The following is a 24,087-nucleotide window of genomic DNA, read 5'->3' as shown; positions in this document are numbered from 1 at the left end:
GACAGTCATACTGAAAATCGTCACTTGACACTTCAATGGGTCTTCCTTCTTTCGCAAACCACAGCTCATCTCTCGAATAATCATGACACTGCAATTGAGCTGAGCAAGAATTCTTGACAGTCCGGTTGTTCTGTCATAGAACTGTCAATTGACAACCGACCTTTACTCTTCTCTTCACTTTTTGGCAGGGTAGGGCACTCATAAATAGAGAGGATGGATTCTGGGACTGAACATGGATGGATTCATGTATTTATAGTGAATAAAACAATGGCATATCAGCCAGGCTTTTGCATTCCATGGGTTGGGTGATGTGTGTCAGTGTCAGCATCTGAGTGATATGATCATACATTCCAACTGAGCCGCACTGCCTGTGCCTTCTATGAGATGGTTGAAGATCACATGCTGGACCCTGACTGGTATGTAATACAATGTCTGTTGAGATCTCTAGATTTTAATCGATGAATTCCATTGTTTCACTCTTTCCTCTCGTACATTTCACATGATTTTGTCTAAAGTATCATGGATGAGAGGCCCCTGAGGTTTCTGCTGGTGTGTCACCCGCCCCGCTCCCCGCTGGTCCCTGCCGATCCCGCTACTGCTGTGGCAGACCCATTTCACGGGTTCCACAATCTTCCAGCAGACTGTTCTTATCTCAGTCATCATCTACCGATAGCGACTTTTGCAGAGTTTCAGCGCAGACGAATCTCTCATGCATTGAGACATATTTGATGAGCCTTCAGAATGAGGGCCTCAATATCTTGGATGAGGCTAGCAGCGCCGCCGCGGACCACTGTCTCGCTGGCATCAAAAACGTGGGGGCCACAAGCAGCTGTACTGAGCAGGGTGGGCGGAGGACGAGAGTCGCACAGGAAGCTGTCATACAACCGGCCGACGCGGTCCTCAGTGTCACTAAGACGACTTGATGGCAATGCTCTAGGTGTCGCCCGTGATTTCAGCACCAAGAGGCCGTCACCGGAGACGGCAGAGCCTCCGTCGTTCGCTTTCGCGTTTGAGTGAGTAATAGCTCACTGAACCCCTTATGTCGCAGTGTGAAGTCATGGGCTGTTTATATCTCTATTGAACCTACACGAGTGGTTTGCAGCATGCGAGTCTTGGACTCTTCGTGCCACACTATATTTCGACTCCGTCTCTAAGTTCGTCTTCCTTCCGATCAAAGCTAATATCTGCCACAGCATCGATGGTGTCCTCCTGCATGTCGCTAAGCCGATTCCTGGCGCGACTGAGTCTCTACAATATCTACAGGACCACAACATCCCATTCATCCTCTTAACCAATGGCGGTGGCAAGCATGAGTCCGAGCGCGTGGCCGATCTATCATCCAAGCTCGGTGTGTCGCTCACCACGGACAACTTCGTCCAGTCGCATACGCCTTTCCAGGAGTTGACCACCAAGTTGACCGACAAGACCATCTTCGTCACGGGCTCCAACGCTGACAAAGCCCGGACAATCGCGCAGAGCTACGGCTTCAAGTCCGTCGTCACGCCCGCCGACATCCTCATGGCATATCCGGATGTGTGGCCGTTCGACCCGCTGATGAAGGAGGTCTACGCCAAGACGGCGCAGCCCCTCCCCAAGCCGATCTACCAGCCGGGCACGGGGATGAAGGAGGAGGAAGCGCTCAAGATTGATGCCATGTTCGTGTTCAACGATCCGCGCGACTGGGCGCTCGACATCCAGCTCATCTCCGACATGTTGCTTTCGCGCCAGGGGTATCTGGGTACATACTCGACCAAGAACGGCGATGCGTCGCTGAAGAATGGCGGATGGCAGCAGGACGGCCAGCCGGCGCTCTTCTTCAGTAACGCAGATCTCCTGTGGAGCACGGGCTACCACCTCCCGCGCTTCGGGCAGGGCGCATTCCAGGCGGCCGTTGCCGGCGTGTGGAGCCGGGTCACGGGCGGGAAGCACGAGCTGGTCCGGACAAGCATCGGCAAGCCTTACAGCAGCACGTACAGCTATGCGGAGCGCGTGCTCAACGCCTACCGGAAGGACATCCTGGCCAAGCAAGGCCACGACGCGAGTCGGGTCGGGGCCCTAGGCGCCGTGTACATGGTCGGCGACAACCCGGAAAGCGACATTGCGGGCGCCAATGACTTCCGCAGCGACGACGGGACGGAGTGGTACTCGATCTTGGTGCGCACTGGGGTCTGGAGTCCAGAACGAGGCGAGATGCTGCATGAGCCAAAGGTGATTGTTGATGATGTCAAGGCGGCTGTACAGTGGGCGCTGGAAAGAGAGAAATGGAGAGGAGGCCAGTAGATCGAAGCCAGCGTCGTATAGACCGTTAATGTCACCTATATAGATTAATTGAAGGCATGGCCCTCATTATTTGTATTACACCTCTAGATCTGTGGTACATCATGGACTTCGCCAAATCACTAGTAGTTAACGATCTTGAGTCGACTCTGTAGCTCTTCAGGCAACTCCTCCTTCTTGATCAAGCCCATTGCAACACAGTCTCCCCAGAAAAAGAACGCCCGCTCCTGGGCGTAGCCAAGGTAGTCGAATTCGGGTTCTTCCTCTTCGGTCGTGTTGACAGCAGCACCAGGCTCCTCAGCAGTCACCTCCTCGGCGAATCCAGACTCGTCTGCGCCGTCGAATCCTGGGATCTTGGCCTGGACAATACCCCACGCCACCCACTGCGCACTGTTGGCGATTTGCCACAGCAGGGTCTCGTCCAGCAATTCTTTCACGCGTGCCTCGGCCTGGTCCTGCTGTCGCTTCTCTTCTTCCTTCCAGCCGCCGGGCGGTACGCGTGCGTCGAGCATGAACTCGACGATGGAGCTTGACGATGCAGCGGTGTGCAGCGTTGGCGTCGCAAGTGGAGTCAGGTTGGGAGTCGAATTAGAGTGAGGGAATTGCGGACGGTGGTCGACGTAGGCCTTGATGAAGCGATGCCGTTGCTCAAGAGTCGGATATCGAGTCGTATCGCATGCCCATGGTGCAACGGGATTATGATAGTTGTACGTCCACTCCGTGAAGTGATTCGCAAACTCTAGGCCCGGGCAATTAGCGGATGCGTACTCGAAGTCGATAACGACAAGCTGCTTGTGCTCGTTGGCAGGCTGCATCAGTGGCGACTTCTCGTCGTCGGGTCGGAGCCGCAGAATGTTGCCGTATTGCGCCTTGAAACCAATGGGTTAGTCTGGTAAGATCTCAAGGTATCAAGAGGTAACTTACATCATTATGAGCAAATACTAGCCGTTCGCGTATTGCTTTCCGGCCGCCGTACTGCTCCTCTACGAACTTGCGATATTTTTCCACCATACCCTTGAACACATGCCATTCGACGCCACAAATCAACCCTCTAGTTTTCCATGCGTCATCAGGTCCACGGACCGGGCCAAGTTTCCCAGAAATCATACGTTCGTCAAGGGCTGTGATTCTCTCTTCTGCGCTCTTAAGCCACTTGTCCCAGTTTTTCCAGACCGCAGGTCCTTCGTCTTTCTCGTTCTCCAGAAGCTCGATTCCATCGTGCAACTCCCGCATACGCTTCGCAATTTGCTTTGAAGTCTCTGGCTCCCTGATGTCTGAGGCGGTCAAAGTCGTAGAGTTGAAGAACTGCTCAAACCGACCGTTCGTGAATGTTCCCAGCAGTCTGGGTCCAATCTTCTTCCTTGCTAACCGTCGTAAGACACCAAGCTCAGTCTCTCGGTCAATGAGGTGCTCCACTTGAGGACCATATACTCGGAGCAGTAGCTTTGGAGGAGCCTTTTTGCCATCTGCGGTGCTTTGCTTGACTACATCGGCAGGAGGGGAGACGACATACACAGCGTTGGTTAAAGCTCCGCTGAGACGTTCGACCGATATCTGTTCACCACTGTCCAGAGACACCCGCCTCCATCCTTTCAGTCTCAGCGTATGTGCGAGACGGATGATCTCGTTCTTGAAAACGACCCAGGCCTGCTTGTCCTTGTCTTCTCGTCGGCTGGAAATCGAGACCGCGTCGCTTGAAACCGCCTGTCCGCCACTGTAGTTCATAGTCTTGGAGTTGTCAAGAACAGCATCTGTGCTCGGTACAACCACGTCCCCATCGACATACTCCGTGTCGGATGACTGCATACGTGACGACACCAATGATGGCCTGTGATGATGTTTCCTCAACCTGCCAGATAATCGACGTCCTAGTCTCGGACTATAATGCGGAATCTCTTTGAGCCCCAAAGCAGCCATACTGTCGTCGAGAATGCGCTGAAGACGGTCAAGGGACACTTCACTAGACTGCGAGCTGATCGATGCAGATCTATGGTGCCCCACCGGTGGCTCTTCTGCCTTTGCAGACTCTTCTGCAGGCGGTGACTTGGACTTTCGTCGAGAGTGATAGTGGTGCTTCTTAGGCTTCCTGGTTTCTCTCTTGGTCTTCTCGTGCTGGATCCACTCGGCAACTTGAGCCAGGAGTCTTTGGGATGCATGATCAATGCGATGGCGCGAGTGGTGCGATTGTAGCTGATCTGTGCTCTCTGAAGCATGAGATGGCGAGGCAGTAGCCAGAGTCTCACTGAGTGCTTCTAGGCTGCCTTGACTCAGGATTGAAGCTCGCGAAGAGCTTGGGGATGACATGGGAGGTCTGCCACTGAGCCTCTTTGCGAGGCTCGCGGGGAATTGCTTCTTGGGAAGAGGCTCCTCAGGTGGCGTAGGTTCTGGCTCTGCGATTTGCACAGCTATTTATCAGTTAGTGATTGAGTCAAAGTGGTCTATGAGTTTGATGCATGAGTGTGAATCAGTACATAGGCCAGCACAACAGCTTGTAATGCCATAATACAGACAGTGACTGACTATCCTCCCTCGGCTCTAATATTGTCAATATGAGTCCGTTAGTCACACTTCCCCAGCCAGTCATTCTCTGATTTACAAGAACTCATGAGCCTATTCCTTTGACGGTTGGGAAAATATAGGACCGGAAGAACGCAAGCACACCGCCAGAGTGCCTGAATGGTTGGTCATGGGAATTACCAAATGGATGGACAAACAAACCTTTGCCTCCACCGCTCAAGGGTGGTGTTCTGGTGGCTTCATCATCGGTCTTCATTGCAGACCGCAACGGCGTGCCTGAGCTCGCCGGTGTTGGAGGAGACATCGTGACGGCGGGTCGATTGGCTCTCAGGACAGCACTGGGCCGGTACGACGAGTCTTCTCGGATCTACCTTTACTCCCAGTAGTATGTTCTTTTGGTAGGTTTGTGCGTATTGGTGTGGGTGGTAAAGCGTCTTTGGTGAAGAGAGTATTGAACAGAGACAAGAGAAGAGGTCAGAGATAAGGGTCCAGGGAGGTTGTGGATATTGTACGAAACAGGAAATAAGGTTGGGACGAGTACATAGCCGCAGGACAAGACCCTTATCTAACCGTAGCAAGTACGTAGGCAGTCTTATCCCTACCTCAACTCAGCTGAAGTGCCCAGTAAGATCGTCCTCTCAGGTCAGGAATGCCTGCATTGGGCGGGTGCATGAGGAGAGCCACAGCCAGGCGCACACACCAGAATATGCTTGCTTGGTTTTGTGTGGGTGGTGGGGTGCGCTGGGCTCCCTGCACTCGCCACAAATTCCCGCGGTTGGGCCCGTCAAGGTTGTGACGTAACCCCTAGCTTAGCGCTGGACACGCCGCTGGATACGCATCCGTCCCCTTGGGCCAGCTTATCATCGTCCAAGGAAATCCAGTTTTCATGACCTCGTGACGGCGGCTCTCGGTCTGGAATTTGGTTGTTACAGCCGGGGCCCTTGGCATGAATGGACTTTGCGCATGGTGCAGACTTGTCCCGTATGACGAGGTATGAAATAATTCAGGTACAAGCGAGGCCGTGTTATGAGGAACCAATGCCCTGTGAGACAGGTGCCATGGCATCTATTTACCCCTGCGATTGAGAGCCCTACAGAGCGGGACTGAGGTAACACTTAATCATGCAAGGCTGATCATAACAGCAGACCGCCAATGCGAAGTTGCGTGTCTGAGTGGCTTGTAATTTTGTCTATGGCCAGTTTCATAGTCCATATCCTTCCTTCATTGGCCAAAGTAGAGGTTATACAACTGTTGTACAGCTAGAGTACAGCACAAGATCTTTTGAGAGGAGAGCCAGCATTCGGCGCAATACATCACTCCGTCTTCCAATTGCCCTTCCAGTCCTTCATGTGATCCAGGATTGCCTTAGCACCTTGCTGCGGAGAATGTTGTCGCCCCAGTGCCTCGACGAAATCACCCTCAGGGTCCATCAGGTAGAAGTAGATACTGTGGTCCACCAGGTAATCCTGTCCCGGTTTTACTTCTTTTGGCGTACTGAAGTACACTCGATATGCCTTACACATTGCCTTGATCTGCTCGTAGGTGCCCGTCAATCCGATGAACTTGGGATGGAACTCATTAAGGTACTCTTTCATCTCTTTCGGTGTGTCTCGCGCCGGATCGCATGTAATGAAGACGCCGTTCAGGGCACCAGGCCTCTCCTTCTCCACCAGATCGAACATCGTCGCCATCTTGTCGAGCTCTTCGGGGCAGATATCGGGGCAGTGTGTGAAGCCAAAGTACATCTGATTCGCACATCATATTAGCTCGAGCTCCACCACCATAGCACGTAGGACCATCAACGTACCAAAGAGTATCTTCCCTTCAGGTCCTGGTCAGTCACCGTCTTCCCATTCTGATCAATCAGGTCGAACGCCCCTCCAACTTTCGGTCGGCCAACTCCCTTGGTAGCCTCAGCCACTCGCTTGCGCTGCATGCGCTCTTTCTCGTGCTCAAAGTACCACAGGAGGCCTGCGCCGGTTAGGACGAAGAGGACACCGGCTCTCCAGGAAAACGGCTGTGATCGTAAATGTCAGCCGGCGCTCAGTGGCCTGTTTCGGGTGATAGTATCCATACTCCTGACCGATATCGACTTTTTGCCTCCTCAACTGTTTTGTATCTAAATCGCTTCTGCACCAAGGGCTGGTGTCGCTGTAGCTCGCATGCTCGCGGAGCTGCCGGTCGCCTTGCGGGTGAGCTCTGGGTGGAGGACAGGAATCGATGACATTGTCGAGACTCGAGGTTCCCAAGAGTCTTGAGGAAGGACTTCGACGGCGCAAGTGATCGCGACATCTTTGGCTCCTAGGTTTGGCTGGTCAAGTCAAATTGACAATAATTGGGATGGAGTGTCGAGCTCTAGAAATCTCATGAGACTGAAAGAGCTATACAATCAAATAAGTTGCGCTAACCGCTAACCGGATTAACTCCGATAACCTACAGGGGGTTAATCCGGACCGCAGATTTTAGCGCTGTTGACCCCTGCTCACTCAACTCCCTTAACTCATGTGAAGGCTGCAAGAGAATACACCAAGAATACTTGGTGTGAAAAGAATTCTTATCATGAGTATCTAAGAACTCATATATCTGATCCTTTGTGGGCTTTGTTGATTGCATTGCTGTCGAGTCAGGATTTCTGCGTGGCTTGGCAATTCATGGAACCATACTCAGATGCCTATTTCACAGAGCAGCCCGGCATGGAAGACTCAAAGGCGGCGGATGGCGGCATCGTCAATGGTGGCAAGATAATCAAAAAAGAGGCCAACGAGGACAGTGATAGGATGGATCTCATGGAAGATGATGCCCCACCTCCACCAAAACTTGGAACCTCTCACTTCTCAAATCCGTTTGCTCCATCAAGTCCAGACAGGGCCAAGCAAACCATCGAGGAAGACGTTGAGATGGTCGATTCTACGACTGGTCCCAAGACCAAGAAGAAGGGCACTGCCGCCCTGGTGAAGAAGCGCAAGTCTGGCAGCAAGAAGGCTGCCAAGGCTGCGAGGAAAGGCTCGACGGCTTCGGCGTCCGCTGCGAAGGCCGCGAGCTCAGCAGCAGGGGATAGCGATGACGGCTCCGACGCAGACGAGGAGTCAGATCATGGCCCCTACTGCATTTGCCGTGGGCCAGACGACCACCGGTGGATGATCGGGTGCGATGTCTGTGAGGACTGGTTTCACGGTGACTGCGTCAATCTTGATAAGACGATTGGCGAGACACTCATCCAACGCTACGTCTGTCCTAACTGCACCGACGGCAAAAGGAACATGACACGATACAAGAAGACCTGCTCTCTCGAGGGCTGCAAGAACGTTGCACGCGTCTATAATGCTGCGGAACCCAGCGTCTTTTGCAGTGACAGGCATGCAGAGGAGTGGTGGGAGCAGCTCGTCGCCAGTCTCCCGCGCGATCGCGATTCCAATAAGAAGAATGACGGCCTCACGCGAGAGCAGTTCATGGGACTTCTTAACAAAGCACCTACCAAACCGTCTGGAGATCAAGGATCGACTTGGAAGTTGGGCGATGCTCCATTCGGTATGCTCTTTAAATTCTCAGGTTTCCTTTCACCCTCACATCAAGTCTTGCTCACCACATCTCTAGGCGTACCTCCCGACTTCTGGAGTCGACCTGAGGCAAACTCCGCCCTAACAGAAGAGGAGTCCTCCTTCCTCAACGCATCTGCGACAGAGCGCTACATGCTCGCGGAGGAGATCGTCCTCAACAAGAAGATGCAACAGCTCCTCGACATGGCCAGCGACCGCCGCAAAGCCGCCATCTCGGCCGGCAAGCTCGAGTCCGACGGGTGCGGCTACGACGTGCGGCTCGACGTGGTCGGCGCGCCCGCGCAGTTCGCCGCCTTCCTGCAGAGCCCGCGCGGCGAGGCCATCTTCAAGGCGGGCAAGCTGGACGTCGACCTGCCGCACCTGGCGGCGAGCGGCCGCGACGCCAGCTTCGGCAAGGCCGCCGACAGCAAGGACGACTACAAGGCGCTCGACCACCCGCTGACGGCGGGCATGTGCGAGAAGCGCCGCTGCAAGCCGCACGCCGGCTGGCACGCGCTGTTCACCAAGGGCTGCCGCCACAGCATTAAGGAGCTGGCGGCGCAGGCCAAGGAGAAGCTCGACGCCGAGACGCGCGTGCGCGACGCCGCTGCCACGCGCTTCTACCGCAAGAAGCGCGAGCAGAACCACGTCGAGGTCATTGGGAGCGATGACAGCGACCGGGACATGATGGATTGAGGTACTACCTGGCTCGGGATGTGAGCATGTCATCCCCTGCACTCTTTCTCTACAACTGTGTGTATTCTTCAGCATGGACCGGCGGACTGACGGAGGGGCGGCATGATTTCCAAGCAGTGGCGTTCAGGAAGGCAAATGTTGTATGATTGGAACGAAGTCTAAGGTCAAAACTCGGACAGCTAGATAGGCTCGGGATTCTGTGCCCATGTGGCATACAAGACCCCATAACTTTTCACTCAACCTGTGCAGAAGTACTTCTCATCATAAATCGTACAATTCATATCTGAATCTAAAGGAGGCACCCGAGGTTACTCTCACAAGGGGCGTCTAACTAATAGCCCGTGAAGAGGTCGCATTTAGAGAACCCTGTGCATATCGAGGCATAAATGATTGGGCTCCTGCCTACGATCCCTTCGTCCGACTCCCAGACTTCGTCAAGCAGAATATATTTCCAAGCCGGTATAGCGGGGCGTGCCGTGAAGAGCCAGTTCGATGACTAGTTGTAACAAACTTGCTAAATATGGTGGGCAGAAAAAAAAGGTACAATATAATAATACTCCAGATCATTCCAATATCCAAAACACAAACATCCCAACAGTTCAATTTTTGTTTTCGGGGGTATTCTCAAAGGCTCGTGCCAGAATTGATGCGCGACGGGGATATCGATTGCTGAGAAAGTAGAATGGCAATGACACATGAAAAGAAGCCGCCGGCCCTGATACAGACAGATATAAAACGCAAAGAATATCTGCAAAGTATAAATCAGACCAACGCCAAGAGATTTCGTCAACAAAGCCGTGAGGCTATTTCCATCTTGTCCAGCCGTGAGGCTCATTGAATCTTTGATAGATAACCGTGGGGAAAGAGTTCGCCCGACCGTCCATCGCGAAGTAAAAGCATGACCACAATATTATGTCATGCCCAATTTCGGCCTCGAGGGACCGTGAGAGCAACAATCGCTCTCGTTGTAAAGCTTCTGGATTGACTTTGTGGCAACCCGCGGTACTGTGAGTTCCCGCTGCCAGGTAGGCTGCCCATCTTCCAGCATGCTTCTTCCAGACGTATTTTGTGCTCCAATAACGGTCGTGTGACCAGATGTTTCTACCAATCCGTTTAAGTGATTTTTTGTTTGCCCTCCTCATAATGTTTGCTTCATTGTACAAACATTTCTTGCTCCCAATTTAATGAGGGAACTCCCCCTGACTTTGCAGTCTTCATTCTTGTGATCTCAACTCCCGAATGGCCCATATCCTCTTGACCACTCAGCTCAGTTAATGCCGATGGCTACGCGAGCTCGAATGCCCGTGTTTCGACGAGGAATGTCCGTGTCTTGAGGATGAGTGATGACTCCTCGAGGAGCTTTGTTCTGACCGTTCCAATTCCCGCTCCATGTTCTGCGCCCGTTGCCGAAAGTCCCTTACAATGTCGCGGATATGTCGAATACGATCGTAGTCGAGCTCGAGTTCGTCAATCTGTTGGATAATACGGTGGTATCGGGCAATCTCGGCATCAGCGTTATCCACTATATTGCCAGCTTGGTCATACACCTGCATCGTGACAATCTGGGACTGTTCGCTGAGGTATTCGAGCCGCTCCTGGATATGTTGCATGAGTCGATCGAAGTGCCGGCCGAGCTGGGCGAGAGAATTGCTGTCGAGTAGAAGCAGACCTTGAGAAGAAGCCCGACTTGCTGCTCGAGACGAATTCGATCCACCAGCTGCTTGCGCCTGCGCTTGGCGCAAGATGTTGATCTCATCTGTGGATAGACCCAGATCCGTGTCCCGCACCGCATTAGTCTGGGTCGAGGACATGGTGATGGGTAATAGGGTGGTGTCGCCGGCGTCGTGAGGAGCTAGCGGGCGAGAAGCTAGACTAGAGAGAAGGATTGAGTCCCTCCAGGGGACGAAGCACCACCGGGATGCGCAATGCGACTGGTTGATCGTAGGGTATTACGGTACGACGGACTCGGAAGCGGAGGACACAATTGCGGGGTAGCCAGGAACGGCGGCGGCGGCGGAGGAGGACGTGGCGAAGGCTTCGGTGTGCACTGGCTTCGACGACGACAACGATGAGTGCGCAGGCGGCGGCGAATGAGACGCGCAGAGCGTCATTGTCCCGAGGCACAGATGGCGGTCATTGCAGCAGGTCCGTAAACGCGGGAGACGGTCGAAGAGGGGATAGAGTATTCGCAATTGAATGCCGCAATTTATATAAGACCTGAGCCGGGCTGGCTCAAAAGACGGCCAGATAAGAAAGAGGGGGGAACGGAGCCCAGGAGAAGGTGGTGGGCAGCCGGAGGAGGGTCAAGAGTTGATGGAGGGACTCTCTTCACTTTCTGGATGGTGATACACGGCGGCAGTGATGCACCAAAGCAACCCACCCTCCACGAGTTCTCTTGCTGGAGATACCCCGAGGCTGGCGGCTCCTCGAAGTCGTGAGTGTGTGTGCGCTCGTCGCTGATGGTCAATGTCTCTTCGGCTAGTCGATTCCCCTTGAGGTCCTGGTGCCGCTTTGGCAATTCACCTGCGACTTCCGCCAACTTCCTGCTCTACCCGGCGGGCTGGTAACACAGGAGCGAATAGAGGAAAAAGGCTTGCGGATAGCGGCAATTGTTGGTTTCTTTTTCCTCCCAGAAGATGCTGCATCAGCTGGTCCAGGAATGGTGCCAAATGCCAGCCGTAGTGTAGATTTGTGAGGCAAAAAGCAATTATATAGCACCCAGGTTAATATTTTTGGCGTCTCGCGGGATTAAATCAATGATTGCACGGACAGCCAGGGGATGGGGAACCTGAAGCTAGAGAGTGAAAATCCAAGGCGATCGAAGCAGGAGGCGAACCAAGTCCGCAAAGCGAAGCTTTGAAGTGTGTGAAGAGCGTGGTGATGTCGTGGTTGTTCCCAAAGCCGTCGGAGAGGAAGAGGTCCATCACTCGGCTAATTGTGGCACGCTTGAATTGAAGAGCTAGGAAACGGAGGATGCGCGGGCCTTGGATTTATAATGAGGGCGCAGAGAAGCAAAGAAGCAAAAGGCCAACGCGCGATGCCCCGGCAATCAAGGAGATTGCTGCGTGAAGGAGCAAGGTTGGATGTGTGATGTGAAGAAGCAAAAGACGGTCTGGAGTCTGAGAGCAGGCCGAAAAGGTTGAAATTGGGATTTTTTCGGTGGCCCTCCCCTCCACCACCGCCACCACCACCACCACCACCACCCCGGAAGGCCCGCCTACACGGCGGCGTCTCGCCAAACCAGACGAGCAATAGGGTTCCTTCCAGCGCAGCCTCTTTCTATACTACCTGAACCTGCTCAGCAGTACGTACAATTAATTCGAGCAGGTGCGTGGGTGGGTTGCTCTTGCTTCCTTGTCCTGGTCGACGGCGATCAGAATCGCGTTACAGACATGCGTACAACTACATCATCTAGCACCATCATCGACTGTTCATCAGGTGTATCTGATACACCAGCCGCCATGATATCATGGGTGCTTCTATCTCTCAACATCCTGGCGGGTCTGGGCACCTAAAGCTGCTTAGCTGTGAGCTCTCGCGTGCGTGCCCTTGCTCAGGACCACGGATCGTCCTATCATGGAGCTCAATCAGCAACACTGTCTCACAGCACAAAAAGCAACACCAAAATCCGGGGAGGGAGACCTGGGTCCCGGTCGATGTGTCGGCGGTGGCGGCGGTTCGCATGACTGTGCACGTTGAAGCGCCCAATCGAAACCCCAAGAGCATCTGAAGGCGCGCGCGGGCGCCCGGCACAGCGAACGGTCCTCCAGCCCTGCCAGGTCTCCGATCATGCAAATCGTTGCCTTTCACCTTGCCGCCTGCAGCTGGCCCCTGCCAGAGATCCCTAACAACCCTCAGCCTCATTGACGATCAGGGCAGCTCTCCTCACATCAATCTGCTGCTGCTTCGCTGCCGGAGACAGACCTTGAGTCTTAAGAGCGCGTCATATTGATGTTAACCGCCAGAGCTAAGAGCGCGTCGCTGAAAGCCAAATTGCGGGCAAGCTGGAGAGCTCGGTACCATTCATAATGAAGTGTGACATCTTGGCTCCAATGTTGGATGTGCCGCCCCCCTAGCGGCAGATCACTATGGTCCCTTGCAGACGCGGCGAACACGGCGTCAAAGCCCATTATACGCAACGCTTTTGTCGACTCCATTTCACGGAGAGCTGAGTGCAAATCATTACAGAACCTTTGAAGACAAAAGCACCAATCTACTGCCGCGTTTGGTTTGCGGCAACCTAGCCCAGAGCGGAGAATGGGGAGGGCGGAGCCACGCGCTCCGGGCCGCCATCGAACTCCATCCATCCCGTCCTGTTTGCGGGTCCCGGAGAGCCGTTAGCTCGTTGTTCGATATCATCAATGGCATCTATCCACTTCCGCTTCCCCAAAGCCATCTCCAAATCATCGTGTGCCATGACTCTTCCTGCAGGAACTACTGGGCGCTGCTGCAATATTGCAACCCAAGTCGAGAGGCTTTTGGAGAACCCGGTTGCTCGCCGCGCGTCTCCTCACTCGCATGGAAGCCGTGTCCGACTGAGCGGTCTGTCCAAGATCGCACAAAGTTGGGGTCATGAACAATTGGGCAAGTATATCACGCCAACGAATTAGCCTGCATATGGAAGCAGTGTAAGTGCAACTCGGAAATTTGCAAGTAGTCAGCACACACGAATTTCCCATCAATTCGGAGCATAGACAACTACTATCCCTGGCCAAGTCAAGGTACCATGAAGCAAGTGTCCTTCAATTCCCAGTCGCTATGTAGTATTTAATGTGCGGAGGGCATGCTTTCCTATTCCATGCCTCTTTTCTGTATTCATTCTGCCTTTTATCGGTTTAAGCCAGTCGCTAAACACACTTCATCATGCTTGGGTTGAATCTAGTCTTTGGCCTAGGCCTACTGTCTATTGTCTATGGTGCATTCCATGAGAAGAAATTCCTCCATGATATTCACGAGAGAACCATACTTGAAAACGGACACGTGAGAGAGACGAACTATGCAGACACCAAGATTGATCTTTCTACATATGATTTCACGACTTATCCAAATAACGCAAGTGAGATTTCGTACAAGGGTCGCTGGGACTCTAAGAAAGTATCTTGGTGGGCGTGAGTAAATTTGAGCACAGTGCTTTGAAGAATATCGAGGAGTAATTCATTGTCAGCGCTCCTGGCGTCAAGTTCGGGTATACAGGAGAACAGGTCGCCATCACATTCGGCAACTACACGAGCCAAGGGGTATTGGTAGCATACCGCATCGGCGGCCTCGATTGGTCATTCACCAACATCACGACCAGTGCTACTCATCTGTTCGTGACCACTGATACGCCGGGCTCTAACTTGACATGGCCAATTAATCCAATGACCTTCGAGCTGCGAGTCACCAATTGGGCCTACGGTATACAAATTGACTCGGTTCATGTTGCATCTGGAGAGAAGCTTGTCAAAATTCCAGACTATGGAAGAAATGTTGAGTTCATTGGCGACAGTTTGACATCTGGGATGTATACAACCTACGAGGCATTCAGTGGTTTTGGATATGGAATTGGCGCCGGCCTTGGGAATACCGAGTTCAGCATCACTGCGTATCCAGGCATTTGCACTACAGATCAGGATTGTTGGGGCAATCCAAGAGGACAAGTCCATCAATGGTTCTATACTTCTGATACCAGCTGGCGCGCGCAGCAGATGTATGGAGGTAAGTGGCGATTTCATTTCGTGCAATTGACGTCGCGATGGAGGGTAAATGGGAAGAAATGCTCCCCCCATCTCCGGAACCGAGGAAGATAATACACAACTGGCACGTCAGAAAGGTCTTCCTCAAGATATTCAATGTACCGGGAAATCGTTTGAACATCATTTCAGGCGAATTACACTAGCACGGAGAAGTTTATTCAACGGGAGGGTTTTGTACTAAATGAGATCCAGATAGCCCCGAGCCCTGGAATTTCACGAATCAACAGCCTGCAGATATCGTTGTCATCAACATTGGTACGAACGACCAGAATGCATACAACAATGTCACCGTCGAAGCATATGTTGATGCCCTTACCAAGTTGATACAAGGGGTTCATGGTGTTTGGCCAAAGGCACAAGTGGTCTTGATGGTATGCATGAAATCATATATCTCTCCCACTTTCACTGGATTACAAGAATGTTGGCTGACACTTGTGTCTGTGTCTTAGTCTCTATGGCTAGGCTTCTGGCAAAATGGCAATACTTTCTCGGACAGCTCTGCTGACGGTTTCCGTACGGAAATATATGATATTGTGCAATATTTCAACTCACCAGAATATCTGAACAATCCAATTGTCTACGACGGCACCACCAACAAGACCCGCAAAGCATGCAACAAGTCAGAGCCGTTCGTACATTACTTCAATACCACGGGCATCTTGCAGCACAACGACATTGGTCCGCAATGGCACCCTACCGATGTAGGGGCAATCAAAGTTGCAAGCCATATCATCCAGTTCCTAAAGTTGAAGTTCGATTGGTTGCTCTACGCTACCGGACCAGAGTATGTTACGCCTCGAGGTATGCCCTAAATCTACAGACTAACGCAGGGATTAGGGTTCAACATGACACTTTATATTGGAACGACGAGCCCAACTACTGAAGCATGGTTGACATCGGACGAAGAGAGGTACTTGACAAGAACTCAAAGATACAAATGGGAACTTATGTGTAATGAGATGACCTACATGACAGGGGATGTTAAGAGACGTTCGTAATGACAATGACAAGCCGTCGTCCTATTGTTGAAACAGCCTCGCTTGCAGACGCAGTCTATAGACGATAGCACTTATCATACGCATCATGTGAATGCCCTCAGAAAGACCGGTTGAAACAAAACAAGACCCTGCTGTTCCTGCTTTACCATCAAACTAACCACACCAGAAACAGACTCGAGCTATCGTCCCAATCAGAAATGTCAACATGCGAACCATTATCAGCCCAGACAGCTGTCTTATCGACTCAAAGCATGACGTCTACAAACATCAGTCCAAACGGACGGGTCTCCTCAGACGCCTTCAAGTAACCTATCACAAGCATTGTTCACCAGTCGTGGGACACCTACCCGGCGGAGGGGTCAAGCAAGGCCAAGCTTTAGAGCTGCCAACGATCAGAACGCATCATTCATGCAAGTCGTGCCGAACCAGGACCTGCCGCAATCTGGTCAGGGCTTGATGTTTCGTAGATCGTCTGGTTGCTTGAGTGTTGCTATTCTTGGCCTCTCGGACGCGGGGCCTTCCGGTCTGATGGTGCCGTCTGAGCAACCCTGCCACGAGGATGCCGCGGGTGGTGCAACTCTGTGCCTCCTCACCAGCCCTACTGTGGTATGTGACTTGGTGAACAGAGTGGTGGCGAAATTGCTGGGTGGAGAGGAGGTTGGTCCTAGGTTGAGTCACTTGAACTAATAACAGTCTGGTCGAGAGCCCATGTAAAGACCGATGTTCATCCGCAGACCATCTGAACTGCACTGGGATCAATTGAGCAAAACTCAAGAGCCAACGCAAAGGCCACCTCAACTACCGACGCCAGCGTTCCATCTTCGACAGGGAAAGCCAGCCAACAGGGCTGAAAGATGGTTTCCGGATCGACTGAACTCCGGAGCCTCCTGACGTTTGACGTCGAGCCAGGGCTGTCAAGGTACGAAACAAGGGACTAGACCAGGTGACAAGCCAGGCAGGCCTCTTCCCTGCGACTGAGCTTGATGGCCGAGCATGTTTCTGAAGGCATTGTCAAGACCTGCGCCATTGCCCGGACGTTGTTATGTTCACCGTTTCGCCTTTTGGAATTCGAGAGGCGGGGACGGCTGTTGTTCTCCATTGAGTAGCAAGCCGCTGGAAGGACTCTGTCGCAGTGTCGCACTTGCACACCGCCATCCGTGCGAGCTATCTGAGCGGCACGAGACCAGTAAGCTTAAACAACAACGAGCCCTAGTCAGGCATTGCTCTCTTTTGTTTCATTCCACGGCTTGTGGGCGTTGCAATGTCACCATTCTCCCACAACGGAAACAATCGATGAGAGTAGCAGTAACTAAGGCAACCGTGCGACCTCAGCACAGTCAAAGACGTATGACGAAGAGTAGTGGAAACTGAGCAGCACAGAGCGCCGCCAAGCGGACAATGACTTAGTTTGTGACGTTAGTGCTCACGGTTAGAAGGCGTTGGACATGCGGCTTGCACGCCATCGCACATTCTTCAGAACTATTGAAGTGTGCTGCAATGTCTCAGAGCAAAGAGGGCCCCTACGCCACCTGCGCAGCAGATGGGGAGTTTCTTCCATTCCTTCCAACGCCACAGCAACTTTGTTCGTGATCAGCGTGGTGTTAAAGCCACTTTACTGCAAATAGTGTGCAGCTCGGGGGGCGCCCACGAGCTAACAAACATACCTGCGCCAGGATCTAGCCCAGGGCGGGTTGACTGCAATGACGAAGGGGGCATGGTTCCAGCCACTTGAAACAGGGTCGTCGTCACAGATCGACAATAGCTCTGCACGCCAAATGTCTATCACCCGCAGGGCCGCCGCCCTTCCCTCTTTTGCAAGGGCCCCATTGGGGACGCCCTGGGGGCCTTGCAGTTTCTTGGTCACCTCAGGTCAGGTAAGTAACTACCTGTGCAGTGACTAGGCCGCTCCAGTGATAGCCGCAAGGGGCTAAAGAGCCGCCGTCCATGTCGCTTGGACGATCGCAACTGGCGGGCGCTAGATGGCGGTGCTAACGGCTGTGAACGACGCCCATCTCTCCACTTGCCGTCTGTAATAAACATGAGCCCAAACGTGGTAGACCCGCGCGCCGTCGCAACGACAGACCAGACCATCGAGGGAGCGAGCGGCCGATCAGGGCAAACGAGGAGTTAGTGAGGACTCAGGAGAGGGGCTCGGGCTCCCTTCTCCTCTTCCTCTCCATTGTCCGAGACAAGGGCGCAGTCGAAGCATCGCGCTGAGCTACTCTGGGAACTGAACGTTAACGAAATGACGAGGCTCCGTCCAGGACCATCGCACCTAAGACATTCGACGCTGGTTCCTCCGCCCTACACCGTAAGCACGCTGGCCGGTCCCCGCATTTCATTTACCAGCAAATGCAACAACAACACCAAAACTACCGTGTAGGCTTCTAGGGCAGGGGTTAGAACAATCATCAGAGAGCCCCGCAGGAGGTCCGCCGGTAGTTTAAGAAGATATGGGCAACGGGAGATTGGAAACATGGAAGCATGCCAGTTGCCAGCTCCATACAGACAGAAGAAGCCCACCCAATCAACCAACCAACCAACCCTCTTGCATGGGTTGTAAGCGAGGAACGAGACACATTGATAGAAACCCACTCACTGCTGAAATATGGAAGGGATTTGAAAGCTGGTCCCGGCGCCGGGGAGGGGGCCCTGTGACGCTCAGGGCAAGCCCGGAGACAGGCCCCAAAATAGGCTTTTTGAGTTGCTGATCGTGTCGATCTGGTCGTCCGGGGAGGCCCCGGGCGTGCGAGGGTACCAGAGGGTCCCATTCGGAGGGTTCGATGATGCTCTGCAGGGATCCGGTGTAAGGAGCCGTTTCCAGCGTCCGAGCGCTCTACGCAGTAACCGAGAACGAGAGTGGGTTCCAAGCAAGCATTGCAGTGTGCAGATGAAGTGTGCAGATGCGGTACAGCAAAGCATAGCACAGCACCCGAGGGGAGGGGTTCTCGCTTCGACGTGTTGGAGTCTCATGACAGCTCTTCACCAGACCTAAACAGATGAGTCTGAAAGCCCAGAGCCCAAGCAGGAAGCTATCGGCTCGGGATGCAGCTCTTACCGCAGCTTATTGCGAAGTATGTGGTGAGCCATTGGCCCATTTTCCCTCTGCATTACGTTGTGTTGTGTTGTGAAAAGAATGCTGGGCCCCTTTCATCAATGCGCCTGAATTGTCCCCGTCTCATCTGATCTCGTGCAAGACCAAGACAAGACCAGCAGTAGCAGCTCTGGGGCTCGCGCTCGCTCTATTTTTGGTGGTAGACTCAGTGGGGAATGTGTGGCGTGCAACGTCTGTGTTAACCGACAGTTGAGCGTTGAGATGAAACAGTAGACTTGATATGACAGCCACTGTGTCTCTCGGTAATTTTGTCAAGGAAACCGCGCACATTCCAGCGGCCATGTTTCCTCGTGTGTGGAGACCAGCACCTCGTGGATGTCTGTTGATGATGTTGTTGATGCAGGAAACATCCTCATGGCTCGGACTTACCACCATTCTTCCGCTGTGGAAAAGCGATGGCCCAGTTTTCCCACAGCACATCCCATCTGCGAGATGCACGTCCTCTGCCGGATTCATGCAGCCAGATTGTGCAAATGCAGGTCGCGGGCAGGTTTCTCTATTCATAAGTTCCAGGTTTCTGACGACTGCGGCGACCCGCTGCCAACACCGGCTATGTGCGCGCGAGTCAGGATAGGACCTGCAGCTAGCAGGATCGAGGGTCCTCGGGAGGGACACTCAATCTGGGTCCCCTCTTTCGATCCATCGGCGACGGATGCAGAACCCGTTGCGAGGCCGTACATGAATAGCCTCGTAATCAGCCATCCTCACATGTGTGTGCGTGCGTGCGTGCGTGTTGCTGTTGCTACTGTGGAGGCGGCGGCCGGCAGCCGATGATAACAGTGGAGCGGCGCTACTTGAGGATGTAGTATGTGGCTTCTTTGCTGCGAGCAGCTTTGTAATGTGGAAATGGGGTCATGTATTTCACTCGTTCTGTGGCTCATCACCGTTCTCCGCCCTCTGTAGAAACAACGACGAGCTTTGCCTTTGCCTGATTTAGCGCGGGAACCCGCAGGAAAGAAGCAATATTGAGGGCTAGCAAAGGACGCCGTGCTGGCCCCAAAGTGAGACAGCCATGAGCCACCAGAACAAGACTGGCTTAACGGGCCACTAGGAACTTGAGGGGGAAGAGGGAGTTGAGTTGGAATGGAAATGAGGCAAGAAAAAGCAAATAGTGCCACGCGGGCTCCAAGGCATCGAAGGAGGAACCGTCTCCACCGTCGAAACCATTAGTTCCATCACACTATGTCAACCTCACTCATTGCCGCATACAGAAGCGTACGCTCTTTGCGAAAGTACTCGCCGCTGGGCCTTCGCTATTTGCTCCCAACGACCGTTCGAAAAGACCCGGCCCCGCGCAAGCTCAGAAGTGTTGTGTCTTTTGTCTCTTCGCCAACGGTGGTTCCCGGCTCTTGAAGGGCGAACTAGAGCAGTATCTAAGACAGCACTTACACAATAGTCATGTCCCGGCCTGTTATACTACTCCGAACCGTTCACAACCTGACGTATGCACAAGAAACGGTAATAACTCTATTGCCACTCCTGAACTCAGTCAACGCCCGTTGAGGCTCAAGATCAATGCTACTCGTGCAACTCTCTGGCCCCCTGCCTTAGGCAATCTCACCGTTTAATAAATTCTCCTTTCATCCATGTAAGCCAGACTTCAGCTGTTGACAGGGGGGTCGTGTACACTTTACAGACCCCCACCCCCCGGCAGCTGGGAATTCCAAGCTTCCAACGGCGGCGGGTGGGCGACGGGTGGCCGGTGGTCTTGTTCTGTACAAGGAAAGGATGGGATGTGAAGCAAGCTCACTGGTTCCCAGTCGCAATTCTCCACAAGCAGACCACACGCAGGTGGGTGGGCAAAGCATGGCCAGGAGAAGACAGAGATCAGCAAGAAGATGCCGCTAGCAGAACCAGTGGACAACCCGGTCGCGCCGTTCGAATGCAGTAGGCATCGACACGTCAATCTCGGAATGTCATATCCTACGCTGGCTGGGCTTTTTGGGGGTTTGTCTTCCAGAAACGGGGACATTCTTCGGCTGCAAGCAAGCAACCAGCACACACCCTGGAGGAGGGCTCCATTTGCATCTAAAATGTTTCTCTTTGCACTGTCTAAGTCAACGCCTCGGTAGACTCTTGTGGCATACGCATGGGCAACCGGCAATTGTGAATACAGGGCCTTCTAACTCTAATGATGCCTGTTACACATTGGAAACTAGACAACGCTTGTAAGATGTGCCAGGGTCTATCCCTAGCTATGGTATGCGGCGCCATTGCCGTTACTGGGGATTTCAAGGCGGGCATTCCTGCTTGGGAACCTGTCCTCATCCCTAACTCCTCAGCAAACGAAAGCCAGGCAGGCAATGCCGTTTTGGGCCAGGGGGGTAGCAAAAGACTTGGCCACTACCTTCTGTGCGCCGAGTCTCCCCCTTCTTCCCACTCTGAATGGAGGCGTTGTTCTAGACCCTAGTTAGCTGATATGGCTGGGATCTTGAATGCTACAATTGGAGTTGGTGGCCTCGAATCGGAGTGATATTGGAGCATAGAACGAGTCAGTCGGGCCAAGATCTTCATAACATTGTATCACAAGAGCAAATTTTGCTGGTCTTTGGCTTTGAATCCTTTCTTAATTCTTTCGATATTCTATGCTAGTAATTGTAGCATGGCGTGGTCTTGTGAACACACCTAGACGATGGTTTAGATCGTCTACCGTAAGCTCTGTGATCATACAGTAATTCTTTTTGAGCAATTCTGCTCCATGCACCCCCGGCCGAGACAAAAGAAAAGAGCCAAGTGGTGCGAGAATAAATGTTCTCGCGTGGGTCTAATCCCACTCCATGAACGCCTGTGCAAATGCTGTGATTCAGAGACAACCCAAGAATGACTCCGTAAATTGCAACCCTTCCGTGCATGCGGGCCAAATCTGTTCATGAAACATAGTGTCGAAGCGAAGTGTGCCGTGGGTCCATCTGTCCTGCCAAAATACGCCATTCCTGAAGAGAAGCCGTCTTTCATGACGGCGTGTGCTGTGAATCTGTCGACTGCGCCCGGTCCATCTACCCAGTCGGTAATCATACAGCTCTTATATCCTGATTTCCTTGATCCTCCCCAGAAATTGCTCAAATCATGTCATAATAATAGTGGTGGTGAAGCCGAATATGTCTAGGAAATCAGAGGAGACCCGCTGCTGCTGCTTTCAAAATTATGACATCCTCGCTCGTGACGCTTCATGTTGCTCCGGACACTGAATGCTTTCCCACAGCCGGCATGAGGACACTTGAACGGTTTCTCGCCGGTGTGGGAATGGCTGTGGATGCGTAGTGAGCTGGGTCGGGAAAATGCCTTATTGCAAGTCTGGCAGATATAGCGATCCTGTGATTGAGGGAAAGATGCCGCAGACGAAGGAGAAATATAGTGATGGTGTTGCCAAGGATTAGCACCAGATGATGGGCCCATAGCAACCGAGAGCGGCAGCGGTGGGAAAGTCTGGAGAACATATAAGTCATTGGACAAAAATAGGAAGCGTCTTTGAGGTGTGACTTACTTGAGGCAATGGCCGCTGGTAGTAAAGTCCGGAGATCTGTGACTGTGGCGGAGGGGTCGGCTGCATCGCAGGGTAGTAAGGACCCATGGCAGGCTGGCTAATATAAGACGAAGCAGCATATGCCGGTTGGCCATAGGCAGGTGCTTGTACTGGAACTCGTGGGATGGTGGCCATGTGGTGTCTTTGAGATTCCGACTCCACTTGGCTGAGAGGTGTCGACTCGAAGTAATAATTTGAAGACACCGACAGTTGGCTTACAGATTTCGTCGATGGTGAGTTATATCCGTCAAACGATGCATCCGAAGACATTGGTGGGGTTGGTGGTAACGCATTGCGAGCAACAACATTGGCATAATGAGAAGAGTTCGGCCGAGTCTCAGTCTTGGAAGATTGAACTAGATAGCCTTTAGCATGTTAGAGTAGACAAAAGTAGATGTCAGAATCTCCCATACCTTGTTGAGAGGCCGGAGAGTGCTCTGAAGTGGGTGATCCAGCATCTGCCAGACCAAGCAGGTTGGAGATAGAAGGCAGAGAGCATTTCGATGCCTCATCCATGGGAGGCGATGGAGGCCCTTGGGGCTGAGTTACGTAGCCGTAATGCGTATTATGTTGAGAAGCGTACGGGTTCGACAACAGTGCCGTTGCCATTGTGCGTATATTAGGTTGAAGAGTGGAAAGCTGTGTGAATGTGTAGATGGTCCTTTGGAGTTCGTTGTGTAGTATGTTGATTATGTGACAGAGTGATACCAGATATTAGGCAACGGCAGGACCGATGTTGATTAACCAAGTGTCCGGGTATGTGTTGTAGTTGTGGATTGATTTTGAGATCTTGATGGTCTTCAGGTCGGTGGAAGGAGTGGGAGGGGTGGGTACTTAAGTAGGTAGGTGTGCAACGACTGAAGAGGCTTGCGTGGGTGTTGGGAGGACAGGAGGTATATTGTATTTATCAGATCTCCCGGAGTAGCGTGTGGACGATCAAGCGTAAATCCACACCGTTGATCGCTGGGCATGGACAGCAGCTGTCACAAATGTTGTGGGTCGGGGACTTTGTCCACTGAAGGTTACGACAGACCTGGGATGATGGTGATGGGCATTGGTTGATCCAAGGTACTCATGCGTAGTGGGAATGTACTATAACGCCTCCTGTTATAAGGGTGGCTCTTACTCGACTTGCATCGGGGTGATCCTGAGTGATGCTTGTGCTCGATGGGTCGGCATGACCCTGGTCCCATCATCCATAGCATGGGGCCGCGGTACGTACACTACGGTACAGTACAGGACAGCGGTACATTCCTGCAGGGTTCGGGGTAGCGGTTTCGTTGCTCGAGTAGACCGGTAGTAGTGCGGATTGAGATTGAGAGACAGTGGACGGATCGTGGATGGTCAGACATCCAGTCACAGAGACTCGCTATGTAATAAGAGAGCATGGTCCCAGTACAAAAACGCTCGTCTAAACGTTAGGTTCGTCAGCGGGCTTCCAGCCACGGGTTGTCCCTTACGGGAGCTGGGCAAGTGCCCGTCTCGTGTCTCTGGAGGCAGAGAGAGTAGGTAGTTGTGTACAGTCCTGTACTCCCTCCCGCCCCTCACTCTTAGAGGCAAGCCACCCAGATCCTCTTTGCTCCACCAAGGGACTAGCCCGAAGCGTGAGCTGCCCTGTCGCTACTTGGTGCAGTTATGCAGTGGGAACGGGCCACTCTACCTATTCTGGATGCACTGCCGTTCCAAGAGC

General features: G+C 52.8%; 5 protein-coding genes across 5 annotated transcripts; 3 read left to right on the top strand and 2 right to left on the bottom strand.

The window, feature by feature from the left end:
• Positions 1-1,103: 1,103 nt before the first annotated feature.
• On the top strand, positions 1,104-2,280 carry UCRPA7_5722 (putative had superfamily protein; the record flags this gene model as incomplete). The annotated part of the gene is made up of 2 exons (XM_007918266.1): positions 1,104-1,123; positions 1,194-2,280. The coding sequence occupies 2 exons, from the start codon at positions 1,104-1,106 to the stop codon at positions 2,278-2,280; spliced, it is 1,107 nt and encodes a 368-aa protein (XP_007916457.1).
• Positions 2,281-2,399: 119 nt separating this feature from the next.
• On the bottom strand, positions 2,400-4,083 carry UCRPA7_5721 (putative choline kinase protein; the record flags this gene model as incomplete). The annotated part of the gene is made up of 2 exons (XM_007918265.1): positions 2,400-3,146; positions 3,202-4,083. 2 exons carry the CDS (start codon positions 4,081-4,083, stop codon positions 2,400-2,402), a joined length of 1,629 nt encoding a protein of 542 aa, XP_007916456.1.
• Positions 4,084-6,107: 2,024 nt separating this feature from the next.
• Positions 6,108-7,086, bottom strand: UCRPA7_5720 (putative protein sco1 protein; the record flags this gene model as incomplete). The annotated part of the gene is made up of 3 exons (XM_007918264.1): positions 6,108-6,539; positions 6,602-6,811; positions 6,871-7,086. 3 exons carry the CDS (start codon positions 7,084-7,086, stop codon positions 6,108-6,110), a joined length of 858 nt encoding a protein of 285 aa, XP_007916455.1.
• Positions 7,087-7,445: 359 nt separating this feature from the next.
• UCRPA7_5719 (putative phd-finger domain-containing protein) lies at positions 7,446-9,026 on the top strand (the record flags this gene model as incomplete). Its single annotated transcript, XM_007918263.1, has 2 exons — positions 7,446-8,322; positions 8,389-9,026. The coding sequence occupies 2 exons, from the start codon at positions 7,446-7,448 to the stop codon at positions 9,024-9,026; spliced, it is 1,515 nt and encodes a 504-aa protein (XP_007916454.1).
• Positions 9,027-13,889: 4,863 nt separating this feature from the next.
• Positions 13,890-15,644, top strand: UCRPA7_5718 (putative gdsl-like lipase acylhydrolase domain protein; the record flags this gene model as incomplete). Its single annotated transcript, XM_007918262.1, has 5 exons — positions 13,890-14,134; positions 14,191-14,723; positions 14,954-15,132; positions 15,211-15,545; positions 15,599-15,644. 5 exons carry the CDS (start codon positions 13,890-13,892, stop codon positions 15,642-15,644), a joined length of 1,338 nt encoding a protein of 445 aa, XP_007916453.1.
• Positions 15,645-24,087: the final 8,443 nt, after the last annotated feature.

Source organism: Phaeoacremonium minimum (assembly GCF_000392275.1).
Source record: "Phaeoacremonium minimum UCRPA7 unplaced genomic scaffold PA7_03_scaffold_428, whole genome shotgun sequence".
In the NCBI taxonomy this organism is placed as follows: domain Eukaryota; kingdom Fungi; phylum Ascomycota; class Sordariomycetes; order Togniniales; family Togniniaceae; genus Phaeoacremonium; species Phaeoacremonium minimum.
This window is presented reverse-complemented; position numbering and strand designations above follow the sequence as displayed.